Source organism: Pteropus alecto, unplaced genomic scaffold (genome assembly GCF_000325575.1).
Source record: "Pteropus alecto unplaced genomic scaffold, ASM32557v1 scaffold22, whole genome shotgun sequence".
Lineage (NCBI taxonomy): Eukaryota > Metazoa > Chordata > Mammalia > Chiroptera > Pteropodidae > Pteropus > Pteropus alecto.
Genome location: NW_006434839.1, coordinates 5594631 through 5618468, shown reverse-complemented (window position 1 = coordinate 5618468; position 23838 = coordinate 5594631). Strand labels below are relative to the sequence as shown.

The 23838-nt window shown below is 39.7% G+C and overlaps 1 protein-coding gene across 5 annotated transcripts in view; it reads left to right on the top strand.

Moving 5' to 3' along the window:
• The window catches only part of CALD1 (caldesmon 1), a 168037-nt gene that overhangs the window by 110345 nt on the left and 33854 nt on the right, over window positions 1-23838 (top strand). For all 5 annotated transcript variants that reach the window (XM_025045897.1, XM_015588348.2, XM_025045896.1 and 2 more), the window contains one exon: window positions 21017-21163. In XM_025045897.1, coding sequence (XP_024901665.1) covers window positions 21017-21163 — 147 coding nt within the window. The remainder of the gene's footprint in view (window positions 1-21016; window positions 21164-23838) is intronic.

The following is a 23838-nucleotide window of genomic DNA, read 5'->3' as shown; positions in this document are numbered from 1 at the left end:
TTTCATAAGGACACTAGTTATACTGAGTTAGGCCTCATCCTATTGACCTCATCTTAACTTGATTACACTTGGAAATAATCTTAATTTCAAATAAGCACTAGAGGACACGATCTAACTCATAATATGAGTATACAGACTTCCTAGAATCAAATGCATCAAACCTGGCCCTTACCTCTGCAATTTAAAGTTTGCCATCTTCTCCACAAATTGGGCAAACCTTATACATCCCAGAGAGGCCTAATGCAAAAATGGCATTCGGATATCAATCAGATGCATAGCGAACACTTCCTGATCACAATGGGGCAAACCTCGTGAGGTTCATGCATAAGCAGGAGCTTTCCTTTTAACCTCACCCAGTAAAGGGTGTATGTACAGTCTCTACTCACCCCAAGGGAAACAGCTTTGAAGTCATAGATTGTAGCAACCCAGATCTATAAGGAGTTAGTATCATGGGATAGATTTGTTTTCCGCTTACTCTCCCACTCCCGTATACATTTAAAAACTTCTAACCTTACTTAAACATTAAATTTGACCCAGAGAAGTAGTATGAGTCTGTCTCTCCTGGATCTGAAGATTTATGGGCTGGGAGGGAGGTCCTGTAAAACATTCCCTCCACCCAGGGAATGGAGGCACTGTCACCCGGCTGCCCCCGGGAGCCTGAGATGGCTCGAGTTTTATGGGGCCACCTCAGAGCTACAGGTAAATCTCCGAGCAAAATCCCCAGGTACCAGAGGAGCAAAAGGAACATAACAAAGGTGAAAACTGAGCATAAGAGAGGATAAAGAAGGTACAAGCTACAACAGAAAACGTCTTCATAAATCGGATGGGCTGTTGTAATGAACCACTCACCCAAATAAGCTGTAGAAGGCGCTAGAAACTGTCAAAAAAAAAAAAAATAGTGATTTATTTAAAAAGTGGAACCATTGTATCCTTAAATTGAATACTGTACTAGTTTCTAGTTTCTTACGGCTTCCGTAACAAAGAATTACATACTAGGTCTCTTAATGTGACAGGCAGGGTCGTTTCCCCTGAGGGCTGTGAGGAGAATCTGTCCCATGCCTCTCTCTTAGCTTCTGGTGGTTCACTGGCATCTCTGGTGGTTTTGCATGTAGATGCGTCACTCCAATCCTCTGCCTTCACATGACATTTTCTGTGTGTTTCTTCATAGAGTGTACCCTCCATGTATGTCTGTTTCTGTGTCCAAATTTCTCCCTTTCTATAAGGACACCAGTCATATTGAAAGAGGGCCCACCCTAGTGACCATATTCTAACTTTATTACTTCTATAAAGGCCTTATTTCCAGATAAGATTACACTCTGAGGTCCTAGGGGTTAGGTCATCAATGTATCATTTGTAGAGGACACACTTCAACCCTTAACAAGTACTTAAAGATTTACACTACTTTTACATCACATTTCATAGTTGAATTCATAAGCAATAAGTGGAATAATTTTCTAGTACAATTAGAATGCCAGCTGGCTGAAAGATATTGGGACAGTGGGGATATCTAGATCTTCCGCTGACAAGCATTCTGCCTAAAGCCATCCCAGTGAGAGTCAGAACCAACCTCCATTCATAGAGCTCTGATCCACTGATTCTTCACTAAGTTTGGATGTTAAGCCAGCCCCCTACCCCAACCCACCCCGCAAAAAAAAAGAATAGAAAAGGGGATTATCCTCCTATAGTAGGACACGTGCATTTTCTGGCATGGGAAGAAAAAAACTGTCTGATGATAGATTTCCATCTACGTTTTAATGAGCGGTGGCATGGATTAAGAGAGAGACAGAGAAAATGAGAGATAAAACAAGGCATTGCGTTTTTTTGGACATTTGTAGCCACGACTCTCTCCCACCACCGATGACTCCTCAAAAGAGAAAAACAGAAGAGGTAGTCAACAGAGGGAGAATAAGAGGATTTGCACAAAAGATAAGAATTTCCTCTACATTTATTCTGCATTTCTCAGGCTTCTCTGATGTTAATATTTTCAATAAAAGATTTTTAAGATCCTTGAGTCAGAAAAATCTTTCTGCCCTGTTTCTCCCCTTCATGCTTGGAAATAGCAGCATAGCTTGGAAGACGTAGAAGCACGGAACTTATTTTTCGTCTGACGATGTCGATGATCAGGAGGAGGAGGAGAAGATTAATGATATTGTAAAACCAGACCAATGGTTAACACTCATGCAGTGCTCACTATGTGCCAAGTACTGTTCCAAGCACTTTACAAATACTAGCTCATTTAATCAATCCTTCAACAACGTCACAAGTTAAGTACCATGACCTCCATTTTATAGATGAGGAAAAAGAGGCCAGAGAGGTTGATTCACCCCCACCTCTTCCCTGCCTCTGTGTGTGTGTGAGAGAGATGACTGGCTCCTGGCTCTCGGCCTGCTCCAGCCTGGCTCCTGGTAGCTCCCTCGTTCTCTCCAGCTTAACACTTAACGGATGTTATTCCCTCTGCCTGTGCTTTCACAGCTCTAACCTTTGGTCTTTGAGTGGGAGAATCTGGCAGCAAGTATAATTATGACATCAGATCCTGCCTGATGAGCAAGCCTCCCCTCCTCGTGGAGCAGGGCTAGAGAGGGTGAGAGACGTGGTCTGGGGAGGGTCTTTGAACTTTCATGACTCATGACCTTAAACAACCAGCCCAGCTAGAGATGGCTTTAAGTGCCCTACAAAGAGGCAGTGAGTAAACCTCTTCCTCCGGTGGGAGACCTGGACTTCTATAAAGACAGCAACTCCTCTCATTTCTCGATTAATAACATCACATGACTTTCCTATGCAAATTAAAAGAAAATAAACTCAATAATTTTGAACTTCTTCATATGTTAATTTCTAAATTCTATCAAAGTCAGAGAACCGAGACCTGGGAAGAAATGGACATGCTGTGTTGCAGTGGTGCAAACTACCTAGACTTTAGAGTCAGCCAAATGGTAGCTAAAATCCTCTGTGTGTAAATCCTGGGCAGCGATTTGACTTCTCTATACTGGGTTTGCTCAGTTTACTCATGTTTATTCAATGCTATTGTAACGACTGGGTGAGATGCATCCTGTCCATTGCCTGACACTCCAGAAGTACTGTACAAATGGGAGGTATCACTATTAAACTTCCTCGTCCTTTTAAGCAGTTTATTTGCTTCATTCATTCAAAGTCCAATTTGGCTTGTTTAGTACATTCCTCTTTTCTTCAATCGCCAGTGTTACTGTGTATTTTTAATAGACAGTGACGGCTACGTTTGACTTTTCAGCTTTAGAAACGTTACCTACAACTTTAACAAGGGGTCAAATTTAGCAGAGTTGGCTGTGAGCAGTAGCCTAACCCCAGAGGGGCAGAGTGGATCCTGGAGCCTCCTGCAGTCTCCCAAGGGCCCAAACACCCTTTTTTTGAGGTCCCTGGAGGGAAGTTGAGGACTTAAATTCTCTCTGGTAGTTTCAGAGCTCGGCATCTGAACAGAACCACAATATTAAGACATCCTTGAAATGGAAGAGAGCACCAATCAGAAAAGCTAGATCTGAGTGCAAAAACACCCAACTCCACTGAGCCTATCTCCTCAACTGTGAAGTAGGAGAGAGCATACCCAGGATGGACGTGTTTTGTAAATTCTAGAAAGTTAGAATTGCAATCTATTATTGCTTGGATGGATGTGAGTTCATGAGTCGGCTCCGAAAACAGCTTAGCCACTAAACAGGATGGGATTAGCAGGACAGCCCTGCTGACACAGATCGTAACGGGGAGACGTCTCATTTTGACTTGGAAGCTACTCCAATATCATAGAAAAAAAGCCTGGTGTGCATGGTGGTAAACGGTGAGGAAAGGGACAAGTTGGAAAGCTAAGCCGAGGGTCCAAGAGTGGAGAGGAGAGCCCTGTAGATAGATGAGAAGCAGAAAGACAGAGAGAGGGACAGAGCTTTTATTTTGCTCCAGATTACAAATAAATAAATAAATAGATAGATAGATAGATAGATAGATAGATAGATAAATACATAGATAGATAGATAGATAGATAGATAGATAGATAGATAGATAGATAGATAGATAGATAGATAAATGATAAAAAGCAGATGACACCTCTAGGCTCAGGTCTGTGTACCCAATCGGAGCAGACCACCCAAGCCTAGGCTCCCTTGAAGGGAAGACCAGGTACTCACTGACTACCTGTATTCAACTCCCCGGAAGCATTCAACTTATAATTTCCTTGACTGCATTTCTAAGTCAAAAACGCCCTTCCAAAAAATGCATTTAAAAAAAAAATTAGGATTGTATTTTGTTGGTTTGGCCTTTAAAAAAAAAATTTTTTTTTTTTTTAAATTTTAAATCCCAAACCATAATTGTGGCCTACCAAGATGAATTCTCCTCCATACAGCGAGGATTTGATTTTTCCAGTCTCCTCCCTCAGTGGCTGTTACCCTCTTCTTGTTTTTGATGAGCTACACATGTTGTAGAAGCCACTGCTGGGCCTCAGACACGAGCAGACTCTCTTGCCACTGCCAGTGTCCTAATAAGGGAATGAACTAACTCCTGTTGGTGAGGTAAGGGGAGCCAGGCCGTGGATGATATTTTTGCTGATTGAGGAGGATAAGGTGTGGTTTGGCAGGTACCTCGTTGGTTTGGCTGGCCCGACCTTGTTTTTTTTTTTTTTTTTTTTGCCTCTTTTTACAGTTCAAATTCTGTAAAACAGACTCTACGAATTGCTTTCTCATAGATCCTTAGCTGAGATTGGAGAATAGCATCCTGACACTGATCATCATCTATGATGGGGGAAAGATAGGAATTAGGAGTTAAGGGATGTTTTCATCAAAAAAGGAGGTTGGAGTGATAGGTTCGATCCTCCCAGTCACCAGGCCTGGTACTCTACAGGGCGCCACCAGCCAATGAAGGTGGGGTCAGAGTCCGTCATATTTTGTCATGGAGAGAACAAGGGATATGCCACACACTGTATTGAACCAATGTTAAATGAATTAAAAATTTTTTATCTGCACAACAATATTAAGTAACACCAACTTTCTGCTTATCACTATTGATATACTTCAATTTAAAAAAATAAAAGGAGAGAAGCAAAATGAGCCTGATGTTCGGGATCATAAGAATGAGTGGCTTCATCTATTTCCATTCGATCTCTAGATGCTTGCCCATGACTCCTCTCTGCACTCTGTTTTCTGAATGACTCCATACTGCCTTTGACATAACTGCCTCTGGCCCAGACTATTCATAAGTCACTCATTATGAATCAGTGTTTCTCAACCTGGCTGTAGACTGGAATCACTTGGGGTGCTTTAATGCCTGGATCATACCCCCAGCGGGTCTGGTTTAATTGGTCTGAGGCACAGGCAGGGCAGAGGGATTTTTAAAAGCTCCCCCGGGTTGTTCTTCTGTGCAGCCGAGGCTGAGAACCACTGCTCTACATGCATCCCCTATTGTGTCATGTAGCTCCCAGCTGGCAGGGCCAGGCTCTGTTTCTGTCTGACGTTTTGAAACCTTTAAAAAACGTACACTATATATATGAAACAAGTTAGACAAGTTTCTTTTCAGATTGGTAGTTTCAGCTCAGTTACTTTAAACCTAACAGTAGTGAATTGTGCTTTTAACCAAAATCAACTTCTAGACACATGAGTATTGGGTCAGCTTTATTTCCTATGCATGTAAAGAGTGAAATTCTCAGCGAAGTCATCGGAAAAGAGTGTATCCATTTCAAAGTCATAAATAATAAAAATATATTTGTTTCCTCTGTGTTCATGCAAGCTATCGATCTTAATATTTAATGTAAGTAATAAATACTTTTCTTTTCATATTAAGCCAACTTCACATCCTGAAATCGTGAAATTGCTCTCTGTAGCAAGGATAGGATGATATGACTGAGGAATTTTTTTAAAATGTTTTTTAACCATCACCTTCAAAAATAAGAGGATCTGAGAGTGTAATACCAGCACAGGGAAAGTTTTGAATTTTGAAAGAGTCCTGGATTAATTAGATGTCCAGAATAACTCATTCCTCTCAACTTCCTTGCCGGAAATTTTATAATCAAGGAAGGAACATCACTCAGAAATTCAGGAGAGCAGCCTGTGCTAGGAATATAAATTAGAAAATCATCACCCCTTAAAATCAGCTAACAAGTTATAAGCATAGGTGGGATTACCCAAGGCGAGAATGCTGAGTAGGAAAAGAATAGAGCTGAAGAAGAAACCCAACAGAAGATACAAAGGAAACTACACAGGAAATGGCAGGCAGAGAATTTCAAAAAGGAAGATACAGTCACAGTGTCAAAGCCCTCTGTGACGACAAATTCGATGGAGTCCGTAAAGGGCCGAAACATAGTTCTAGGGAGCACAGGCCCATAATACAATGTCCTTTTGGGGTGATGGCTACTAATATCTGGATCAAAAATAGTCAATATAATGTTCTGAGACATTTTGTAGCAAAATCGAACTCTTCGTTTGGATATTTTAATCAACTGGGCAAGTGGTTAGGATCCTTGGAAATAAAATCATTTCACTGTCACCCCCGTAGCTACATCCTGAGGTGTATTTAGGTTAGCCACAAAGTAAATTAAACTAATTTCTAAACGTAACTCCAAAATTAAATGTAAAAATGACGAGATAGCCCATGATACAATAAGTGGAATTGGCTACTTTTGACTCTCTTATTAATTTATCCAATGTATTACAGAATCACGTTTGACTAGAGCACATGAAAATACTTCTAAAGAACTGGCTGAGTTAAATTCGCTTAATTTACCTACTTGTCCTGAATTATTTTTGCTTTCCACAGACGTTGCAAAAAGCCAAAACCAATACTAGGTTTGATAGTGAGAGGAAAAAGAATACAGAAGGATATAAAAAATCTACAAAAGAAAGTAATGCAGGAGTTTTGGAGGGAAAAAGGCATGCACCAGAGTAATAGGAAAATATTGAACTTCTGCTCTGTTCATGAGCCAAGCCAAGGCCAATCATGTGACACTAACTGACGGATAGCAGGTATGCGTGTGCACACACACTCACATACAAGCTCTTAAAGCAGACTGGAAAACACCAGATGACTCCGTTTGATTTTAGCCTTTACTTACTAACTAGTTTTGTAAGTCAAATGCCTTTCCTATCCCTAACCATTTCGTTCTTCTTAATAAGGAAAACATACAATTTCCAAATCTAAACTCAAGGGGACTTTCTGCATGTAGTTGCAACATGATACCATCTACAGAGAAAGCAGCCTAAGAATGAGAAACAAATTTACAATAAATGCATTAAAACTTTTGCATTTTGGACCAATGAGAAAAATTCTCCAGGTACCTACCCAGGCAGACACTGGCAAGAAGGCTTTGACTAGTAGTTGATTCCAACCTCTGGCAGGAAAGAATTGAGAGAAAAGTGGAGTGTTGGGGGTTCCACCTCCTGTTTCTGTCTCTGCGTGTAGCCTTGAAGCTGCCCCTGTCACTCCCAGGTTGGTTGAAAATGGCTCTGTTCTAGCACTTTACAGTATGGACATTTAAACCCAAGAGATCTTTTCTTCCCTTGATGGATGATCAAGGCTTCAGCTTCTGGAACTCATGGCCAGAGACCAAGGCCCTCGGCCCCTGTCACATGGCAGCGGGCAGAGCCGGATTTTCCTGGTTCATATACACAAGCCAATATGGAGTGTCTGCTTTCTTGCCGACACACCATACTTTTGAATGAGTGTGTGTGTGTGTGTGTGTGTGTGTGTGTGTGTCCTCACTCACATATCTTTGGGACATACTTTGAGGATGGCCTTCTCCCACTGATAAAGTTCTAATAACTTCCTCTTTTTTTTTTTTTTTTTCCGGTAAACACTCATGAGCTTAGTATAGAATTGTAGGCCTTTCCATATTCATGAAACTGAGTCACATTTCATTATCTGTCCTTTTGGGAAGCATTATTGTCCTGTATTTGACACTCAAACTTTTAAATGGCTTTAGGTTGGTTGCTTTGTCTTTTCCATGTCAATTCAGATGAATACCCACGAACTTAGATCTTTACCCTGTATTCAGGGAACTGAATTGGCCTTTATCATTGTTAATGAGCTTTCGTAATTGCCATTGCTCAGTGTTTTATGCCATATACCTTTCTTGAATTCTATCACTTAAATACATAGTAAGGGCCTAGTTTCTGCAAGGTACATTGGGGAGGAGGTCTAAAAAAATGTATAAAACATGACTCTTGCTTTTAACAAATGTGACATAATTTAAGACATAAGATGATACACAAGTAATAATAATAAGTCAGTATACGACAAACATCTAGACCAACAACAAAGGTTTCACATAGAGAAAGAACCCCTTCCAACTGACTTCCATTTTATCTGCTAAGGCATCACAGAAGAGTGTAAAATTTGAACTGGGCTTGTGGATACACAAGATCTCTCTAGGTAAAAATGAAGAAGAGAGAAAAGCATGCTTAATTTTTTTAACTGATAGGCGTAAACTATAAAAAAAAATTTGAGACCATTGGACTAGATCGTATGTATTTTCAAATTTGTGGGAAATACACCTACTGACATAATTACTCGATTCTGGCATGGAAGTGTGAAAGAAGCCCTAGACTATACAGGCATGGCTGTGTTCCAATAAATCTTTATTTACAAAAACAGGATGTAGGTTGGATTTGGCACTCGGGCCATAGTTTGCCAATCCCTGGTTTAGGTGACTAAAACTCTTTGTTAATCTACAAAAAAAAAAAAATTGGAAAGCTCATACTGTGTCATATGTTAGAAAGCAGACAGGGATAAGAACTAAAGATCTGGGCCCAGTCCTGACCTTGACATTGGTTGCGTGAGTCGCTTCACCTCTTAGACCCCAGATTACCATGTATAACATATGGAGCTTGGATTGAAAATAGCCTCCAAAATTCCTTCCAGTTTAATTATTCCATGGTCCTGCTATCCAGTCACTTTCCCACAGTGGCGGATTTCACCTGGGATCTGAATAAGTAAAAAATCTGATTTAATTCTTTGTGGGCACAGTGAGTACGAGATAGTGGAGAAGGTGGCAAGAATAGAAAAGGACATACAGACATGTCATTCTGAAAAATTGAAAGCCACAGCTTATTGCTCTTGAAGGATCGCCCACAGTGCTTCTGTTCTAAGTGATTGTAGGATTTGCTCAACTGGAGTCTCCTCTTGCAGCTAAGATTTATGGAGCCCTTGGTATTGGGTAGCTGGCCCTTTATTTCGTGGGGAAAGCTGCAGGGTGAAATAAAACACCTGGAATGGAGACTGAAACTAGAAAACCCTCCCTGCGTGCTTCTGTAGCGCCACTGCCATGGAAGGAACCTCTGTCCTTAAGCTGTGTAAAATGGTTGGTTTACTCTTCCAGTTATTAGAAGCTGGCCGTCTGTATGTGCCAAACACAACTGAAGCTTTCCTAATGCCCTTCATGCACTCCAAGCCCCGGCCAGACTGAATTGTTTGCTTTTCCATGTCCATATTTCCTGACTCTGCAGCCTTGCTGTTTGAGCTCTCTGTAAGTGGAAAGGTCCCCTTCCATCCCACCAAACTTCAATCCTAGCCCCCAATGCTAAAAGACCCGATTCAAACACCACTTTCTCCATGAAGCCTTCTCCGATCCCTTAGCTGGAAACGTCTTCGTCCTCCTCTTAACTTTATATCACTTTATCAGTAAATCTCCTATGGTGTTTACCACACATCTTAGCTTTCCTGCCAGATTATAAACTCCTTTCAGTTGAAGTCATCTCGGTTTCCAATCTAAGTGGCTTAAATAGAATAAATGCTCAGTAAATATCTGTTGAATAGATGGATGTCAGTTTGCGTGTTAGGGTAGCATCACTGACCAGCATCCTTCTACCTACCACAAGTTAAGACTTCGCCCTCATACCTGGCACATCACCCACCACCTCGTCCTCAGAATCTAGGCTCCTCCTGCAGCCCCTTTGCTGCCCAGAGCTCACCACCCTGATGTCCCACTCGAATTTAACTGTCATTCCCTCAAAGTCTAGGTCCCACATGGATCAGTGGTTTGGCTGGGGAGAAGAATGTACACACGATTAAAGAAACGCTTAAGCCAATGCCAATGCTATAATTTTGTAAATTGTCGTTAGAAAAGGTGACAATTTTAGAATAAAGTCGGTCGTCTCGCCTACTGCAGCAGCACCTCCTGTACCAGGTAACAATTATAAGGAACTGGTAATTGCACTGATATTCAGTCGATAGATGTCATCAGCCTTGTTGGTTAACAATGTATTGTTGGGATAGAAACCTGTGGGCACAGAGAGGTGCCCTTAGGCCGTTACATACTGTCCGAGGATGTCTCTCATGCTGCGTCTCCCTCTCTCAGTCCTGACTGTCTGATTCTTAAGCTGTTGGTGATTCCCATTCAAAGAACACACACAAAGTAAGTGCTTAGTTACTTCATATTACTCTATTAAAATGTTCACGTTTTATAACGGGTCTTCTGTTAACTCAAAGGGAGTCTTTAAGCATGGGAGAAGATTGTATTTAGTTTGGTTTGGTCAGGCTGGCTTTTTACCAAATCACCACAAGGATATGTCTGCGTTTTTCCCTCACATGGAACAGGCCCCGTCTTGGGTAAGGTTTCCATTGACTTAGGAAGATGATCCACCAAGTGCAGAACAGACTCCCCGACTTCCTTTTCCAACCGTAGGGAGGTCGGACCCATGAGCGGTGCTTGGCTCCCAGGTCCCCTGCAAGAATAACTGTTCTTTCCAAAGCACCAAACATTCAGGATTTGGCCCTTCCTTTTTCATTTCCTGTCTCCACTCGAGGTTTGTCTTTCTATTTGCTACCACTTGTAAACAAAGCTCTGCAATTCTAGCACATGGAGGGGGATGCTGGATGCCACCTGGACTTTAAGGTAAGTCTATGCAATATCTCTGGAGGCGGGGAGGTAGTGACCACCCCAGAAAATTTCTTGTTAGACTACAGTCACTCCTTTCACCAGAGGTGCTAGAAACAAAGGTCCAGTGTCGCATCTATCAGTATATTTGAGCTTTCTGTTCCCAAAGAAGAGAAAGAAGATGAAAAGGGGCGGTGGAGGGAGATAAGCGGCTACGCCACTCGAATAGAAAGAAACGGAGCCAAAAGAGACTACCGGGAAAGAGGAAATGAATAGTAAATCTTTTTTCAATTACAAAAACTGAGAGTGGAAGCAGGAAAGCTCCAGAGGGCACTTTGGGGGGAGGGAAAGATCATAAAAAGCCTGTTATGAAAATCCATTACCCATAAATTTCCCTGCATTAAGCACTGCCTGTCTAGAGAGGCTGCTGAGAACACTCCCAGCTGACACGGGACATGCGACTTCAGTTAGCGGTATCCACACCCCGTGGACCATTTCCGTCGGCATGTCTGCAAATACCACTTTCCCTTTACAGGGATTCCCTTTAATTAGTCACAGGTTCATAATCTCCACTTAAGGACATGTTGTTTTCATTTTTCCAATCACTGTATTTCTTTAGTCAAATGTTTACCCATGCAATAGCGGTGCTATAATTCGAAGCTCCACCACATGAAATTCTGCATCGCATGAATATTTCAGAGTTGAGGGTGAGACTTGAATTTCTAGTCACAGTAAGTAAAAGACTCATCTAGAATGAGTTCATGTTTTTACATTTGAAGAGAGAAATGGAAATTTCTGTTCCTAGGAGGTTAAGTCTTAGACTATGAAAAGAATCTACTTGTTTATGTATCTGTGGTCAGAGGCGGTTGCATTCAAACCGGCCAGTGGGGATGTGGGGGTTTCCCTGTGCCCCACTCTGAGGCAGTTGCTAAATTGGTTTTATATCCAGACCTACATGCGAGAAAAAAGTGTTGCCAGTCATTGACACCTAGGTCTGAAGCGCTTTCTCATGTTATACTTGAAAAAAATTAACTAAACCTGTTTATCGTCCACATCTGCCATGTGCATCAGAGTGAGATTGTCCTTGAATAGATACAACAGTCAGAAAATGGCCCCAAATCACATTTTACTTTTGACCGATAGTATTTTTAAAAAGTCTAAATTTATTAATGATCATCTTTATTTAAGATTCTTATTAGACGAAAAATAATCCTAGGTTGGGGACGAAGGAAAAGTAATGTTTATGAAAACACAGGTAGTAATTGAGTTTATCTCAACCACAGTTTATACTGGTTGAATCTTTAAGGGTTGAAAGAGAGGAAAGTTTGGTTACTATATTTTAATTCTCTTATTCTCCATTTAAACATTTCTCTCACTCCTTTTCATTCATTTCAACCAAAGTTTAACTTGAATAACAAAGTAAAGGGCAAAATGTGTCTTCTCTATCATCGGCCTTCTTTTTCCATTCCTACCCTTTCTAAACATTTATAAATTAAAAAATGAATTGTTGATATCTGACCAAGCTTATTGTTTTAGTAGGGCGGGATATCGGGAGTGGTGACAAAATAAATAGATTTTAGTGTATCTCAGGAAACTGTCATGGAATTATCCCTCAAGTCTGCATTTAATAGATTTGACAGATACATTGTTCCTTTTAAAATAAATGTGAGAAATACAGCAATTCAATATGAAAGTAAATCCAGATACTATTCATTTTATTTCTACTGAATATGACAAACCATCTACGGACTTTTAAAAAGAAAATGACACCAGTTGAATAAAAACTTAATACATTTATTCCATCCAAACTATAATCTCAAGAAATGTTGGGAAACCCTGTGCCTCATCTATTATTACAAACTACAGCTATTCATTTTAACATAGATGAATCTCAGAAACATAATAAATACAGTAAGATGACATAAGGTTCTAAGAAGGCGAAACTAAAAAATGAATTACTTAGGGATGCATACCTTGGGGGTAAAACTACAAAGAAAAGCAAGAGAATAACTAAAATAACCCAAAACCTAAGTTAGAGGTTACCTGAGGCATTTAAAAAGGAACGAGGATGGGATCGAAGCCTGGTACAGAGAGGGTCTCCAAGAGTTTGGTGCTATTTAGCCGGGTGGTAGGTACGTGGGCGTTTGTTTCATTATTATTCTTTAAAATGGTCATGTACTATATACTCATCTATAGGTACAATGTAGTTCATGCTAACCGTCTTTTTCATTTAAAACGCTGACCCCAAACAATTAGAACCCATCTTTTAAAAATTTCCTGCGACCACCTGCATTGATTCAGAAATGAGTCTTTAAGCTTAGGGATCTGCCGGTCCTAATAGATTCTCCAAACTGTTCCAGTAAACCGCAGTTAGCCACGCAACCCCGAGTCAGAACTGGAACTCACAGGACTCCTCGGGTGTCTTTTAACCTTACACGATCAATCAGACCTGATCTATTTGTTTGACGGGAAGTTGCAGTCATAAAGATGCTAAGAACTGGCCTTCTACAATAGTGTAAAGAGGATAGTGTATGGAGGATAGTGTATAGAGAATAGGTGTATAGAGGCAAGGTGAAGAGATTTTGCTTCCACTGTCTGGTGTTTCTTTCTACTCTGCTCTACAGCACTTGTTTCTCCGCCACAGTCTGTGGTTATAGAAACTCATGGGATTATGGATGTTCCATTGTATCAAGCATGTGGTAGGCTGGTGGCGATAACTTGTGACAACAACATATAAAAGAACACCAACATGTGCGAGCACATCATGTCTTACTATTGAGAAGCAAAATTTATGGTGGATATGCAAAACTTAGTAAACCTCGGATGTGTGTATGTACAGGGAAATGGGGCAGGAGAGAAGGGACTAGATGAAGTAGGACGTACTTCCCTTCCTGGGTAAATTTCTTCAGAGTAATGTATCCCCTTGCATACCTTCACCGGGTAAAAGGCACATCACAAATATAGCAAACGATCCTGCAATGAAATCCAGCACATTTTCATCTTCTTTCCTACTAAAAAAATACATATATGTGTGTATGTATATATGTATACATACCAATTGACTATTGGCTAGTAATTCATTTCTAAACATATTCTGACCAGAAAAATATTTTTATTTTTTGGATTTTTTTCTCCATTATAACTTCTAATGCCTTTCTTTTAAAGAACCCAAGGGGAAAACATTCAGAATTGAACCTTATGTACATTAAATGAAACCACAACATTTTTCAGACACCACATATAAACAAAATCATATTTAAGAGCCTGGAACGTTTCTATAAACCTCTTTTAATTTTCAAACATACAATAAATCTACAGGACAAATATGACCCATTTCAGTAGCTCAGGATTTTCCCTCCAGATCACAGCACGGCCTGAGATTATACTAAGAGCGTTTGAGCAATTCATAGAGCTGACTGGATATGTTTGGAGAATCTGCTTGCATTTCATATTATGAAAGGACATCACTGGGGGTTTTTTGGTACATGAAAAGGAATAACAAAAGTACGTATGAGTCATTGAGCCTCCTGATAGCTGACAAGCACATTTTCAACCCACATGAGCTTTTAACTCTTTAAGTTGGATCTCACATTAAGACCCAAGTTAAGACGATGACATCGGCAGAACCAAGAATGATGGAAATCAAAGAAAAGTAATTGATGAGGAAGCTGTCCTTCTGAGTGGTTGTGAACCCCAGGCAGTTTTCCTTCCTGGACTGGCCTGTGTGGAGAACATACAGCTGCAAAAAGCTGGGACAAGATCACGTCTGGGATGGTCTCAGGGACATCCTGTCATCTCTCCTTCACCCAAAGCCACCTTCTCACGCAGGACCCCTTACGCGAAAGTGGAAAGACAGTGAGCTACAGAGAGAAGAGAGTGGATCTTAGCATTAAGCTAATTGTCTATTTATTCAATCTGTTAAAATTTTAGGCGCAACATTCTCTTTTTTAAAACATAGGAATGTTTTGAAATACACTTCAAGATTAAGCCAATCTAGATTGAATATTAGTGTGGACACAAGGCGCGTGGGAGTAGCTGTTTTTAATTACCGTTCCCCGGAAATTTTTGTGTGTATCAGGGAAATAACTTTTATAAACTACAAATGATTATCTTTAATAAGCGCATAACAAAATGCAAAAATAAATAAATAAATAAAATGTAGGAATGTTGGCAGAAACAATTAAGGAAAACAGAGACTTCGTAACTTTGATCTGAACAGGACCTCTTTAAGTCTTTCGTAATTCGGCCTCGTTTTAGTGCCTTGAGCTTTTTATTTTCTCCGAGGTTTTTCTCACTTAACCTGTGGGTCTGCATGTGTGTCTGCGTATGTGTGTGCACTTACCAGTCACAAGGAATGTCAAAGAACACAAAAGGATCTGAAGGTGACAATTCAAAATCTGTTCAGTGGCTCTGGTGATCTTTCTATACACCAGTAGTTTTCTGGAGGTGAGATATCAAAAGAGATTCCCAAATTCATATCCACAACAAGTATTTTCTGTAGTCAGGTATGAAAGACTATTCTTCAAATATATGTAAATGTGATGGTTTATAAAATACAGATTCCTTTTTCTGCATTTGTAAAGTTATAGGCACTGTATAAAACATTTTATTAATAAATAACAAAAGCATAAGCAATTATCATATCTTAATTTTTCTTGATATTTTAAAAGTGCCTTCAGTCTTAAAATGTTAGAAACCATTGCTATACAAGATATAGAAGATTAAATCTTTTTCCTCATCCCATTAGTGAGCAGAGGACTGCGTTACTGTACGTTGATCTGACTTGGTTACTAGAAGTGACAAAGTGTGAAGATGTAACTTGGAACAACTACTGTGACGGGCAATCCGACAGTCTTTTAAATTTAAATAAACATTCTACTTCACAATATCTACCCCAGAAAAACCCGTGTGTGCGTAAGAAGGCGTTAACAGCACTGCGTACGGTAGAGAAAAATTGAGGAAAACCCAAATGTCTGTCGATAGGGGAAGGTGAAGTGAACGGTGGGATCCTAGACAGGAGATGACAGGAATGAGTTACGTCTTGGTGAACTGATTTTTGCAAAGTCATCAAACATATTATTAAATATTTTTAATTGTAAAATAATTATATCATATATTACTGCATATGTAAAGAATAGAACAGCAAGTTTGCAAATCTAAACTTGGTTAACTATTTGGTTATCCAGTTAACTACACAGAGTAGCACTGTAATTGTCAACAGAAAATAAGTAAATTTGTACTCGGTATAAACTTAACGATTCTTTTTCATCCTCTCTGGGTCTTTAATGCTCTTAAACACATAGTAAAAACAGCCTCCTCATAAAAATGGTTATTCCTTTGTCTTATTCTATTCTTAAACGTGGTTTCCTGATAAGATATCTTGTTTTGTTAATGAAATACTATGGCCAGCATTTTTACTTGACAATTTCAAGGATCACGTACTATCGTCTCAAATCAGAAAATAGCAAAATGGAAAAAGAGGCAGACCGAAAAGAAATGAGAGCAACATTTTTCAAATCATGCAGAATGTGGGGTAAAAACAAAATAAAGCAACCTGTACTGTAGATGAAACTTTTCTGGTGCTGCACAAGTCTTAGGATGCATTCAGCGGGGAAGATGGGGGAAGAGGGACACGAGGCAAGGTGACAACATGTGCCTTGCTCCAGTGTCTTACTGTGGAAGCTTGGTCACGTCCTCTTTCTCTCATTCAGTATACATTGAGACCCTGGCTCATCCGAATATAAAGACACTAATTCCTCAGTGATTTCCTTATTTGCCACAGCTGCAATACTTTTCTTTATTCAAACTATCTAAAAGGCACAACATGTAACGTGATTACCTTGTTACTTGAATATACTGAGGCTGTAGTTCTCTGGTGGTAGAGACTTCAAATGTCTTTGGTGCGAAAGCCACAACATTCCAAGAGAGTTTTCCCATTGCATAGATCTGTTTTTTCTTATAATTTAACACCAGAGCCTTTAAGCAGTGGTTCTGGGAATGGAAGAAAAGCCAGTTCTCTCTACTTTGTTCATACCACTGACACAATCAAATAACATCATGAAATCATTTTGGACTTTTGAGATTGTTTAACACTTATTCCCTCTCTCTCTCTCTCTCTCTCTCTCTCTCTCTCTCTCTCTCTCTCTCTCTCTCTCTCTCTCACACACACACACACACACACACACACACACACACACACACACACACTAAACCATTCTCTCTTTCTCCAGAATATTTGATGAGCCATTTTGCTGCCAGCAGCACTGGCCTCCAGCAGTAAAGCTGATCCCACCTTTCTCCAAGTGTTCATGCCGAGAGATGAGCAAAGGCAGGTACCAAAAAACAAGGCATGGTGCCCCGTAGTAAACCTGCTTACACCCAGCATGGGTGGGAACGTCGTGGATCCTGGTCAATCGAACATTTCATTTAATAGAGAGCCACATCGTTTGGGGCTACCTGTTCTTTTTAAATAAAATGCATTTGATTAAAACTCTAATAAACATGGTTTTCTCTTTCCCGGATGATTCAGAGGGTCTTCAAGTCCTCACTGCCTCTGAATCATCTGGGAACATCCGCCGTCTTTGTAGTGGAGAGCACCAGCAGACTGGTTAATGCCGGCATCTGCTGAGGTTTCACAGAAGGAACAAATGGATTGTTATGCTTTTATTATAATCCGGTGGGCGGTTAGGTATGATTTTTACTAGTCAGCAGCATTTCAAACACATTGAAATTCTCATGTGTGGAAAATTAGAAATGTTAACATTTTGCCTTCAACTCAAGCATATAAAGCAGAGGCTGTTGTGCTAGCATTTGACGGTATTAAGGATGCTGTGTACTCGTCTGTCTTTTGGAGTAAATTCTACTGATGGTGAAATTAGCACTCACACACATTGCTGGTGTTACATACCTTTCTGGATGGCAGTTTGTCAATGTGCATCAAAAGTCTTTAAAGTGAGCCTACTCTTAAAACTCAGAAATTCTTACTTCTGAAAATTTTTGCTGGCTGAATAATTGAACAAGTGGTAAAAGTATATCTATAATGATGTCCTTGCAGCATTGTTTATAAGAACATAAAAGTTGGAAAAATCTCTTAACTGTCCATCAGTAGAAAACTGGTTAAAGAGATTATATAAGTACATCCATATAATAACTGTGTACATCTATATATAGAATACTGTGTTGCCGTTGAAACTGTATTTTGTTAATAGGTTAAAAAGTAATTATAAATAAGGTAAACTAAAGAAACTTTATAAAATTATGTGTGTGTGTGTATATATGTGTAATACACACACATATATAACATAAACCCACTTTGTTACAAAAGTATCTGTGACGCATAGAAAAATGTCTGGTAGAATACATCAAATATTAATCATGTTTATAACTGAGTGTTGTGATTAGGGAGTTAATTTTTACTTTATCTTTTATATGTTTTGTATTGTCTGGTTTAAGAAAATAATAGGTGTATATTACTTTTAGGATCAGGAAAAAATAAGCAATTAAGTTTTTCGATTTTGAAAGAAAATAAATAAATAAACCTGCGGTAGCAGTGCGGAGAGTAGTTTGCTGTGTGACAGATTGAAAGCTAAGAAGCGACCAGGCTTTTGCACGTTGAGGGCTGATGAAGGAAGTCTCACATTTGAAGAATTTCCAGATAGTATCAAGTCACTTGGCACGAACCCAATTTCACTTCTAAAGTCAATTGGTATGTTAATGAGCCAGCAACTGGGCATGTTCAAAACTCACGAAGCCATTTTGGCTCCTTTTTGTTCTCAACTTTGAAAACAATTTTAATATGTTTATGTATCAGTAGTAATAACAGATCTTTAAAAATCTAGTTCTGGTAACTGCGTAACCTCGGCATGGGCTACCAATGGCGAGTGAGCAGCTGTAAATTTTAAGCTGCACCAAGCGAGAAGAGTTAGGAGAGACTGTGGAGCTGACCTGGTTGTTCGGGTTACTCCTCCGACGAGAAATCGAAAAAGAAGAAAGGTGGAGTGTGACCTGGACGTGATGGCAAATTGGGTTTGTGTCAGGGTCAAAAGCCACCAACATCCAGCCACCAAGCACATTAGGAGAGAGAGAGTAACATCTCGAATTGTTCAAGTATAGTGGGGAATTAAGGGCTAAAAATGAGGTTCTGCAGAGGAGGGGAGGCGTTTTGTTTGGAGCATAGAGTGTCCCGGATGGAGCTTTTATGCCTCTTGCTTGTCTTGGAAAAGGAAGGTCCCAGTAATAGCCAAGCTCTCCTGGCTGCTCCGGAGACCTAGAAGAACGTATTAAGACTTTGTGTTTGATTAGCTTGGGAAGCAGTCATTCAGGACCCTGCTGTGGTTAAAGCTGTCTACAGAGAAATAAGCCAAAGGAGGATCAGGCCAAGAATCTGAAGATTAAAGCCAAACCACTGAGAAGGTCTTTCAACTGACTGCAGACTACAATGTGATTGAATTAGAAGGGGACATTCGAATCATGTCATGCCGTCGCCTCGAGTTCAACAAGTCTAAAATTGAACTCGTCTTGCCTCACGAAGCGGTTCCTCAACTGCACTTTCCTAAAACGAGAGAAATATCACACCGAACGGTGCCTTACCATAACATATCATTTGATTGTCACGCGCTTACACACAAGGAAATGTAACTCAGGTTAATAATCGAAGGGCCGCGAGCTAGGTTTTCCAAGTACTAACTCCATCACACTGCCCTTCTCGCCACATTTGCTGGAATAAACCAGTCAATGACATTTTCTTCATATTGTCACTTGGGTATTGCCCATTAGCAGATTTTAGTAAGTGTGAATTCAGATTTTCCCAAGTAGCAAAGAGTAAATCAAACAACTTTAGAAATTGTTCATCCTGGTTTCTATAAGACACCTAGGTGAAAAAACATTCATAGTATTTGTATGATCGATGTCAAAAGACAGAAACAGATGAAGTACAGCAATACTCTAAGCGTAGAAATGCCTGGCGTGCAAATCTAACGTGAGCAAACCAATATCACTCGCATTAGGTTCACATTGTTGGTGTAAATTGTATGGTTCTGCTGTTTTATTTTCTTTCATTTGTAAATTATTTTACTTTTGGTGTCATAGAAGAATTATAAACACGAAATGTTTACATATCTGAATCTCTATCTGTAGATACGTAAGTAACATAAAAACACTAACTCTCTAATGTAATAAGCAGCCTGCTGCACAAGGCAGCTCCATCCCAGCCTGTGGACCCATCAGGCCAGTTCGTCCTGGGGCCAGCCAGCACCACCCATGCCTTCCTGAAAGTCTATCTCAATTCACAATACTCCTTCAAAAGTCATCAGTGCAGGTCATTAACCATGCAGGTCATTGCCTCTTGAGTTTGGGCATCTGTAGTTCCCCAGCTCTGTTCTTTATTTGGGAGTAAATATTAAGGGAAATGTATCTAACATAGCGATATTGATTGTATAATTTCTCGAAATAGGCATTTGCTTCAGCTGAAACTATGAAAGCTAAAGAACACGTATGCGTTGAAGCCCTCTGTGCCTCTTCTACCTGCCTTAGCCCGTAGGTTTCTATTAAATATACACCCATGGGTTGCCATGCAGGTGGGATACAAAAGAGGGGGCCTTAAAGGCAGCTGCACTGGCTTTGAAGCCTACCAGTTGTCAAAAAAAACTTCTCTCTCCTGTGAAAAGGAACTAAAAGGAAAAAAATAAAATCCAAGCAAAGAAGGTATCCTGCTCTCAATTTTAGTTAGCGATTTGGGTTTTATTAATACCTAACTTGATTCTTGTCTGACCTTGGTGACAATGTCCACACGAATAATTCACACAACATGCCGAACCTTTTTAATAAGCCTTCTGATTCTTTTTAGTTCCATGCTTTGGATTTCTGCTTCTAAATCTTACACTCTAATCAACAACTTAGTCAAGAAATCTAAATATGCTAACACGCGGTCTCTTAAGGCAACCTGCTTTTGCGCAGATTTTTTTGAGTTTAAGTTGTTTATTTGATTATTGCAAATTATCCTTTGCTGGATGTGTGCTTTTCAGATACTTAAAAGTGTGAACACTAGTCAGATGGGGGCTCTAAACTTAAGGACTTGTACAACCCTGTGGTTCATTCAGTAAGTGGTCAAGTTAGAAGAGGAGTCAGGGCTGATCCTGCCGAGAGGCTGGTGAGGATGACTGGCAGCTGGTACACTCAAGAGGATGCTTCTGTTTGGTGCAGAATCGCCTACCAGAGAAACGACGACGATGAGGAAGAGGCCGCCCGGGAACGGCGCCGCCGAGCCCGACAGGAAAGGCTGCGGCAGAAGCAAGAGGAAGAATCTTTTGGGCAGGTGACTGACCAGGTGGAGGTTAACGCCCAGAACAGGTACTATTTTCTTTGGAATGGAAAATTTCTAAGTCCCTATGTTAACCTGTCTCATGAATGGAATGTATTGGGCAAAGCATTCTCTTCTCAGCTCAATGCGGCTCTTCTTCCGTCTGTCTAACTCGTGTAATTATTTTATACCCATTTTAAGCAACTCATCAGATTGGACAGCCAGACCGGTTTAGACATTAGGGCACCACTCCTCCTTTCTCTCTCCTCCCCAAAACTCACCCCAACTGAAGAATTGTATTTTATAACCTAGTAATTTTTAAAAATTTATTAAGTATAGTAGGTTATATTTTTAAATAAGGCGAACTATTTACATTCATTCTTCAGGCTATTGCTATCAGTTTGGAGCTGAAGAGTTATTAGTTTAATAGGCCTCTGTGCCTACCAGTAGCAAATGATACCTGAATTTGAAAGTCAGGCATGAATTGCAAATGTCTGATTTTTCCTGATATATAGACTGGATCATATTCTCTGATCAGCAGGTGCAGAATCCTGTTTAATTTAACGTAATTATTCAAACAAGCTTATGAGTTTACAAATACATTTTTTTTTACACAAGCCCTGGTCGAAATCAGGGAAGTCTATTAAGAGAGACCACTTAATAGTTTCAACTTTTTCAAAAAGAGCTTTTATAAGTTCACGCATGTAAGTTCACACAGTCCATTATGCTAATGGTTAGTATGTGTCACTTATATGCCGTAAGGTGTAGAAAAGATGAGGCTATTTGGGGAAAGTGGAGAAAAAAAAATTAATTTTAATGTACAACCATGACTTGATTAAATATAATGAAATCACCACAAAAGATCTTGTGAGTGGTTTTGGTTTTAGTGTGTTTTTTATTTTGTGTGTGTTGAGAGGACATTGTCGATAGTTCCTTTAATTTAATCTATCTAGAAAATTCTGAAGGAAAAGAGTTCTGGTCTTTTTAGCCCAAATTTGAGTGGGTACACAGAAGGTTTCTGAAAGCAGTCTTGAAAATGATGGCAGACAGGATGAATTCAATAAAAAAAAGCTTATTGGCTAAGTGGATAAATAGAGACCTTGTCACTTGGTAATTAGATTACCAGTTAGGGAAGAGCATAGCAAAGGAGATATATATGTTCTCCAGGGTTCACTACTTGGCTTTGAATCCCAGGCCAGCCTTTCGCTAAGCATATTTCTTCACTTAAGTGGAAACAAAAATTATACCTTTCTCTTAGGAATGTTGTTAAATTTAAATGAGACAATAAACATGTAAAACGCACAGTGCCTTGCCCATAGTAAGCACCTAATTTTAACAATCATTGGGAAGATGGTATCAGAGTTTTACAGAGGAGAGCTGTATAGTCTCACTGCCTTTTCCCCCTTGAGCTTAAAAATAGCATTCTGAGGCCTTTCCTGAATCTGGTTATCAGTGAGTGATCAGCAACGGCTAAAGAAGTTACTCGTGGTCTATAGTTTTCTTACTTTTAAAATCTTTCTCCTATTGTGTTTCTCTTCTTTTCTCATATTTTATTATTAGTAGTTTTATTTCATGCTGTTAATGGAACATAAAGTTCTTTTTTTTTTTTTTTCACTAAAGCATATTAAGATCTGAGAACATGTGATTTACCTCTGAAATATAAACAACCTTACTGGTACTTAACTTCTGCTGATGATTGCTGTAAGATTTATAAACAGGCAAAGACAGTTTCAATAGTCTGTTGGTTTCTTAACTCAAGAGTACTTTCATCTGGCTAGCGCTTTAGAATTTGGGATACCTTTTAAAAATTATTTGAATTAAGTTGATCCAAATGCCTATATATAGAGACATTCCCCTTAAATTCTAAACTATTTGTATTTTCAGAGAAATTTAATCCTTTTATGTCTAATTCATGGAGACAGTGTCCTGTAGCAGCCTTTAAGGCCAAGAAAGTTTAACATCTAGCCTTTACTCTGCTCTTTCTTGTCGTTAAATGTGAAACGTGTTTTTCCAAAATTAAGTGAACTTGAACTTCAAAAGGGCCAAGTTCGGTATGAACCATGAAATTTGATGGAGTTTCTAAACATTGCAAAACATAATCTTCCAACTCTGGCCACAGTTCCCGGTATCACATGACCGGTTGTTTCCTGCCAGTGGAGACCAACACCGCTGGCTCGGGCAGTGTACAGCATCCTGCAATAGGGAATGAGGTGATGAACATGGTACAGTTTGGATTTTAGAGATTTTTCTTTTCTTTTTAAATAAACATCAAATTTAACTTCTTCACCTACTATAGAAAGGGCAAAAGATCCTTTTATTCATGGAAATCTTGACAGAGTGTAGATGGCGTATATATTAGTTAGGGTAATTTGGGCTACTATAACAATGAGCCCCCAAATTTTAGTAGTTTAATGCAATAACACATACCAGTCAGTCCCAGTATGGTTATCTCTGACTAGTAGGTAGAACTGATCACCTACTTTCTTTCCTCTTGTGACTCTGTCATTTCTTAATGCTTTGGGGTCCTCTGATCCAGCCAGCAGACAGAGAGAGAGGATAGAGAATGCACCTCTGCTTCTTAATTGTCTTGGTCTAGACACATCAATTCCACTTACATCCAATTGGGAATTATTGGTCACATGGCTCCACCTACATGCAAAGAAGAGGAGAGGGCAGAAAATATAATCCTTGACTGGCAATCACTTCCTGTGACTACAGGGGGAAG